At 41.3% G+C, this 8,432-nt stretch overlaps 1 protein-coding gene across 2 annotated transcripts in view; it reads right to left on the bottom strand.

Moving 5' to 3' along the window:
• Positions 1–8,040, bottom strand: part of LOC108694481 (nucleolar protein 4-like) — a 79,469-nt gene extending 71,429 nt beyond the window's left edge. For both annotated transcript variants that reach the window (XM_018204021.1, XM_018204022.1), the window contains exon 1: positions 6,711–8,040. In XM_018204021.1, coding sequence (XP_018059510.1) covers positions 6,711–6,755 — 45 coding nt within the window. In that variant the 5' untranslated portion in view covers positions 6,756–8,040. The remainder of the gene's footprint in view (positions 1–6,710) is intronic.
• Between the last annotated feature and the right edge of the window lie 392 nt (positions 8,041–8,432).

Raw genomic sequence — 8,432 nt, 5'->3', positions numbered from 1 at the left:
CTCTCTCTCTCTCTCTCTCTCTCTCTCTCTCTCTCTCTCTCTCTCTCTCTCTCTCTCTCGTAACACTTTTCTTTCCACTCTTTCTTTTTTTTCCTCTCCATTTCCTTTCCAGCAGTATACCGAACGAGCGCACGGGCGCACCCTTATTGTCGGTTCCAGGCACCAGCATACCTGATCTTATGGGAAATCCATACTAGCCCTTCACTTCGGCGAGAATACGAGGGTTCGCTTCGTACCTTTGGACGCTTCGAATCTTCCTCTCCCTTCCTTCCCCTTTCTCGCGCCGAGACTCTACTCTACCCGAGTCCGCAGTGAGACTACACGATCGTGCTGGGACAACCATAACGAGGACATGCTCTCGATGCAAAAAGCGTGGCGCCATTCTGCCTTTCGTGTTGCGCCGCGAATGCGCTATAACGATGCTGCTGCGATTAAGCAAGAGACAATAATTCCAATTTCTATCTTCCGTTTTCTTTCCTCAAGGGCGTAATTATTTTAGAGCAGAAATAAAAAGTATTCACTCTTAATACTAAGAATAACAAAGAAGCCAATAAGATGGCAACAAGTTGACACACCTTGAGAGAAAAGAATTTTTTCGAATTTTTTTATTTAAATATGGGTAATCGATTTTTATTGTGTCAATCAATGTGATCGATTATCCCTATTACCGATATGTTTCTGTTTCTAAATTATTATTCTAATTATGATGTAGGAGAAATAATTCTGTTAATCAAGATTAATGTTTAAATGATAGCACAATCGATTATTTATATGTAAAAAATAATCTGCGAGATATATAGACCCCTGGAAAACACATCGCTATTGCCTTTTACTTAATCGCCTCAGTGTACATTTCAATTAATTGCAAAAAAAGTAGGGATGTCAGATACACATCCAGCTGCAGAACACAAAATCCCGACCGACCTTCGTAATTGGTAATTACCCTCGCTGATTTTGATGACGATTTATTATAACGCTACGTTTAATTGCAATATAATTGTACGTTATATGAAAACACAATTTGTATTCCGTGGTGTCATTAATCGCCGATGACGTTGTACAATGGCAATATTAATTTCACCGAAACATCATCAAATTTGATGTATCCTGTCTCACATTAAAAACATTAAGACGTCTTTAAAAAAATTCTTAAAAGTAGTACAGATATTTGATATCGACGCAATTTTTTGAGAGCGAAAATTAATAATATAGATATAAATTTAATCTACACACTTTGTAAATAAATCATTTCAAATAATGAAATCATTAAGACAGTATAATTGATGGCGAAAGAGAAAGAAATGTATATGTTATACAAATAAAATAGTCAGCATATCCGATCATGAATATCGATCGCCTGAGGGTTTCTTTTGATCGACGAGATTACCGTTATGCACGAAAACATTCATCATACATTCGGACAACATCTTACATTCGGACCTTTGCTGACTTCGTTACATCTCATAATTTAGACCCTTAACAAGAGAAATCGCACACCTCATTAACGAATGAGCGAATTCAATGAGCGATCATCTTACTTAACATACTTATATCATATAATATCATACGTCACATTTGTTTGTTCTCGCATAAGTTATGAAACAGGATTTAATCAAAAAGAATAGACGGGAACTCATTTTGTAAAGTTACAAATTGTTAATATTATTGGAAAATTGATAATTACAATCGCAATATTTTTTCCGATTTTGTTTTATTTATGGAAGAATAATAAAAAGTGTTTATTTATCGCCTGTCTCTAGAGATGCGTAAATATATTATCGGTTATTTCGACGGCCAATTTTTCGGCTGTTCCACAAAAAAAAAGCGTATTGATCAACATTCAAATGTCACGTACATGACAAGCGCAGCGTCGATACAACGACACGAGAATAATGACGATTGGGCGCGATCTCTGATTTCGCCCGATAATATACATCGTCGTTCCAAGAAGCGTTTAATTGAATAGCCGCTATTCGACGCGAATTATAAACATGATTATTGCGGTGGCTCGTGCGGTGTTTCATACAGTTTCGCGGCCGCGGACATGGAAATGGTCGGGCTAGATTAGCGCGCAAGGGATGAAGGATGCACTTATACTGATTAAAAAAAGAAAAAAGCGAAAATACTTGTCGCCGGAATGCTTTTAACGAATTAATGCCCCCGTTCCACTAGCACTTTTGCGATACAATATTTACTTTTGCTCGGTAAGTCGTGTTTGCTTGCGCGTGCATGTGTGCGGCCGGTCCTACGCTTAAATCATTTGTCGCAATTTAATAAAATGAAAAATAAATATAAGCAACGCAAGCTTTAATTGTGGCGTTAATTATCCGCGCTTACAGAAGCTTCTTCGCTGACTTCGAAAGTATAGCTGCGATATTGCTCGAAAATTATTCGGAAAATATGGCTGTTTATCAACATACATTCGACACTGGAGTATATATTTTTAAAAGTATAAAAATTCGTGGACTTGTTGTAGATATCATTTTCCCTTATGCTAATATCGTTATATAATTTCCAATTATACGTACTTTAATACTTTTCTTGTATCTAATATACTTTAGTATCTCGATATTTTAAAAATAATTTGCACAATCTAAAATATTATCAAAAAATTTTTCACAATAAGTTTATTACAGTTTTTTAAGATTAATTTGGGAAATTTGGGGAGATTATTAATATTTCAGATTGATTGCATTGAAAGTCCAACAACTATATGCGGCACGCAATTATCATTTCTGAAATCAATTCATTTATATGAATATATATTATATAATAGTTCAACATTTTAACATTTAGACCATGTGGCGCTTTGTATTTAAAGTAATGTATTTAACATAAACAGTCTTGTTTCCAATCTTATTATTATCAAAAAATCAAATCTTTTCATATTTAAATAAAAACATTGGGATATGATTAGAAAGTAAATCTGTCAAATAGAATCTCGGAGAGAACGGAATTTGATCATTATGCGAACGTGGCGATAAGACGTTGTCGTTGTCGTCGACGAAACGGAAACATGTGCTACGACAGAAAGAAGAACGGCCTGCATACCGCGGCCTAAGGAAAATAGAAACCGAAAGAAGGGGAGAAAAAAGATAGAACAGCGGTTCGAGGTAGAGAAACGGGAGGAAGAGATGCCGCTGCGCTACGGAAAAATATAACCTGTTGGACCACGAAAGAGCGAGAGCCACGTAGGTACGTGACGGAGAGAAGGCGCAAGAGAAGTTGGGGAGAAAGAGAGAATGGAGCCGTGAGTTAGACGGAGATCTCGCTAAAGCGAGATGGCCTTAACGAAAGAAGAAGGGGAAAAACGAGGAAAGGCGAGCAGGACGAAACGGATGGAGAGAAGGATAGATAAAGAAAGACACGAGAGAGAGAGAGAGAGAGAAAGAAAGAAAGAGAGAGAGAAAGAGAGAAGCAAAGAAGGACGAGCGTGCAGGCGTTCCGAACCTGCCTCAACTTTGGCTCGACTTTCGCGGTTCGATTCCTGATTCGATCGATCTAGCTCGTCGATGGTAGCACAGTTAGTATTTACACTTTGCTCTTTCGTTCCCCAACATAATACCGTTAGTGTGTACTATTTTTCTGCACGTGCCTCGATTCCTCCTTCTCCTCTTCCATCTCTTATAATTTACTGTCGAGGTTGAACGAGACAACAAACGCGCCGCAAAGAGTGAGAAGGATAACTGTTATTTTTCGAAATTTCGAAGGTCGCAATTCGTCACGCAGTTCCCGTACTGTCCTTTCTCTGACATAGGAATAACATGGCAGTAAGGGTTCTTTCTCAATATCTTCTATACATTCCACATTTTTTTTCCTAACTTTGGTCTATGAAATATTATTATTGATGTAACTTGAAGAATGCAACCTGTTGGACCTGTTTGGCATTTAATAGTATACGAGAATTCTATCACACATTGAAACTTCCAGGAAGTAAAATTATTAAAGTAAAATATCTTATCCAATGTTCCACTTTTAATGAGTTCGCTCATCGATTAAAAAATTATCAATGTTGATTCGACTTTACAGAAGGATAGCTTCCTTTCACAGCTTTAAAAATACAACAGTTGTAGTAAGCTTTAAGCTGTAAGAAATTCAACCAATTATTCTCCTCACATTCGACTGTGATTGGCCAATATCTTAAAGCTTGTTCCATCTATTGTGTTTCGAAACTTATCCGTGAACATGAAAGTGTCATTTGGCGTAAATATGAGGTGAAAATTGGACAGTATACATTTAACATAAATACGCGATGAAAATGGAAACAGAGGCATGAGTAGCGACGTGAAAGGGAATATAATTCGGACGATGTCATCGGGAATAATTTACACTGCGCCGAACACGTCGATCGATAAATTAACGAGACATATTCGATACGCATTCGCATTTTTATCGGACTCGCTTCTCGTGGAACCGCGTTTCGACGACTGTTATATGTATTATCACTCTGAAAATCGCATAGACGGATATTCGAAAAATTGTTAAGAGGCGCACTGCCGTTGTAATTCGTTTCAGTGACGAACGCTCTAGTCCCTTTTTGCGCCGATTTTACCTTTATCAGCCGATAAACGCGCCAGTTTTTAATCACGCTCGCGATACGAACGAAGATTAACGGCGAGGAATGATGACACGCGTACTCCGGATTTTTTAACACTTCAATACTTTTGTATTATTGTCCACTTTACTCCGGTTTTTTTTTCAAATTTAATTTAACTGCGGTTTTCTCTCCCTTACATGTATATCAGACTTAAGCAATTATTGGTATATAAGGGACAATATAAAATTGCACAAAATTGGTATAAGAAAAAGAAATGTTATCCTCCTTTCTCGATCTTATCACTAATTCTATCGTACTAAAATATATCGTATTGTAAACAATACGATATATTTTATGATCCAAAACTACCGAATACTTTTAAAATTTTATATATATACATACGTGTGTATATTCGTGAAATTGTACTGTATTTTACTTCAAAAGAACGTAAATTATGTTTACGTGATTTCTTGGTAAGGTGAAGATCGAATGATGCATCCAGCTATTAATTAAAGACAACGACGCAAACGGAAAAGCACGTGTCCGAATTGAGTACGCCTCTGCGCACGAATATACCATCCGGGGATTATCTTTCACGTAGATATGCTGGTCTAATCTAGCGCGGTTGTTGCGACCGACGAGAAAAAAAAAAGTCGCAAGATAAGTACGATCCGACCGAGTTCGTCATTGACGAGCAAATTGCGCGATTCGCGCCGGACGTGTGTGTCATCGAGGTTCACGGATGATCGTTCGTCGATACTTGCGACGGACGATTCCGAAGAAGTGGAAATTATTTACTTTACTTACGATACACTAGTGCGAACTTAAAGAGACGCTCGCTGACCTTTCCACGCGTATGTCAACGTGTGACGGCATTTATCGACATGTACATAATCACATTTTAGAAGTAACAGAAGCGAATAATATCAACACATATTTTACATTTGTAAACTAGAAGAATCCTTCCTCATTATTAGCGTTCTAATAATTTTTACGTTACGCAATCCTTATTTGTTTCTATTAATTAATGTTACGCCATATAACAGCCCCGGCACGCCTGATTTTAATTAATAAATAATAGATTCTTTGATGGATTCATACGGAAAAGGTCTCCGAACTTGATATATTTTCGTATATATTGATGTAGTTATTAAATTAATTATAGAACGAAAACAAACACAAATCGATATCCGTAACATTATCGTATTGAACGTTAAGAATTACATTGACAAATGAGGACAATAAAATAATTTTGTAAAAATATTACAATACTAACTAAAGTTATTAAAACATTCTAAATGATTTTGTAATGTTAAAAAAAATAATATTTGTAAAGTTTTACAAAATTATTTTATTTTCCTTCAGTACGCTTGTACTCGTTTAGAGTATGATTCTGTAAATATAATTAGGCCAGCGAGCTGGTATGAAAGTCAAGGCGAAGTAACCGTCGCGATGCGCATTGTGAGTAATTTGGCGCGCGTAATGCGGGAAGCACGAATGGCACGAGAACAATTTTTCGAACTCGGCGCACTTCGCCGCACCTCATCGTGTCGTCGGCGCTGCTGCCGCCGCCGCCGTCGCCGCCGCCGCCCCGCGCGGGATTTACACAACTCTTTCAATTAAAACTTTTTCGCAGTTTATCTTTCCGCGCACCGAAAAAAAATTAGGTTCCGCGCGCGCAGTAACGAGTTACATAACGGAACGCGTCCGGCTCTGACGTGCTTTTCGAGCTTTCGCTGGAAAAAAATTCATCGTCACGTTCAACGAGGTTTCAAGGTAGGGAGAGGACGAGGGTTAATGCGTCCATAAAATAAATTAGTGTGTCGTCAAGGTTAAAGCCTTAATTTCTGCCTGCTAAAGCGTATCCTCCTAATGTATTTCCTCTTGATCCATTGTAAGGGACTTAAATATCTGAATACCTGTCGAATACCTCATTATCCGTTTCGCGTTGGAATACCAAACCTTTGTTTTCCATTTTCCAATAATTCGAAGAAAGTATTTTTTTCAAATGAAATTTTTCAAACTCGGCAAACTGCCTCGTTCCGTAGCTGTTGATGACGAAACGCGACATCGGGAACAAGTATCGATATATCACGTGGCGATACAAACGTGTGTAATATGCAATACACATGTTGTGCATGTGTGGAGGAAAACGCGTATACGGCGTACTCACCTTGTGGTGCTGCATGATGGCAGTGGCCTTTCGCTTGGCGGACATATTCAGTTCTCCGGGGTGCCCTCTCTGCCCCCCTTCGCGGAGCGGGAAATATCTGCCTCGCCGGTCTCTATCCGACTGTCCGCCTCTGTCCTCCTGTCTCCTCCTGTCTCTCTGTCCTTCGCTCTTCCGTCTGTTTTCCCTCCTACTGGCGAGCCATAAGCGTCCACCCGAAGGCACAGCGAGGGATCACGAGGGAATACAAAGGCGGTAAAGAGGCACGGAGGTTGACAACGACGATAAACGAGCGCACACGGTGACGAGTGCGCTCTCTCTTTCTCTCGTTCCCCTCTTTATTTTCTCTTCTGTCTCCTTTCTTCGCTTCCGCTTGACGGCTTCCTCCGGCACGCGGAGCGGGCGCGTAGGGAATGAGGTGTTCTTTCCGGAGCGACCGGCACGTCGCGAGTAAACTTTCTCGGAGAGCAAGTTTCGTGTTTCGTTTTCTGTCCCTCTCTCTGTCTTCCTTTATGTTCGCACGCGCGCGCGCCCGCGCACTCCGCCCGCGTCCCACCTTGCGCTCGTGAACTTTAAGCTGTCACCCCGCGCACCCCGCACGACGTAGTGACGGTACACAGCGGCGCCACGAAAGTTCCACGACAAAACCGCCCGCGCAGTTGGTTGTTGCAGTAGCAGGTGTCGGCGCCGCGCGAGATTAAAACGGGCGCCGCGCACAACCGAAATTACCGAAAGAATACTCGTGCGTTTTAAAACGCGAAAAAAATGTTATTCTTTCCCTTTAAGTTATTCCGTATTTTTTTTTCACGCTTCCTCACGTGCTCTTCTCAGCTGTCTCTATCACTGTCTCTCTCTCTCTCTCTCTCTCTCTCTCTCTCTCTCTCTCTCTCTTCCTCTTTTCTATTCACGTCACGACGCACACAAAGCGAACCCCACACAACAAAGTACATCAAACCGGTAAAACGGTTTCGCGATCAGCTGGTTCGTCCGATCTCTGGAACATTCCGATCGAACTCTGTGTTCGTTTCCAACTCTAATCGACAAATCGCCTTTTGTACACTAATTTTTTTCGTCAATGACAACGGATAGTCCACGTTTTTTTCAAAAATTAATACGTTGTTAGTCCATCAATCGAGAAAAAGAAATGATTTTGAAGGTTTGTGCACTGTGATAGCCACTGCTATCTTTTCCGAAGAATCGTTGGCCAGGAAAAACTACCTGCTCGCACGATCCGTTGCCTGCCTGCACGCTCGTTTCCTGTGTCGTTCACAGCGAGAAATAGTCAAGCTCCGTGCTCGCTGCTCTGTTCACAGAACGTCCTCGCGTCACGAGCGCTCACGGCAAACTAGCAACTGGCGACGCGACGACGACGACCTCCTCCCCTCCTCTCACCGCAGCACCGCCGCCTCCACATGCTCCCCTCTCTCCGGTGTCCTCACCCCCCAGCTCCACGGTAGAGAGCCTCATACCGCTACCAACGCTTCACCCATACCCCACTCTCTCACTCGCCGTCAACTCAGCCCCCTCCCTCCTTCCTTCCTTCCCTCCCCTACCTTCCGTCGGTTCTCTCGTTCTCCCGCGCATCCCCTCATCCCAGTCCTCCGACGACCCGCACCGCTCTCTCACTCCCAGCGGCCCTCTTCGAGCGCGTCAACCCCCCTCAGTTCCTCGTCCCCTCCCCCCTCCCCTTCCTCACCGTGACCATCTCTCTCTCTCTCTCTCTCT

This window comes from Atta colombica, unplaced genomic scaffold (assembly GCF_001594045.1).
Source record: "Atta colombica isolate Treedump-2 unplaced genomic scaffold, Acol1.0 scaffold12, whole genome shotgun sequence".
In the NCBI taxonomy this organism is placed as follows: Eukaryota; Metazoa; Arthropoda; class Insecta; order Hymenoptera; family Formicidae; genus Atta; species Atta colombica.
This window is presented reverse-complemented; position numbering and strand designations above follow the sequence as displayed.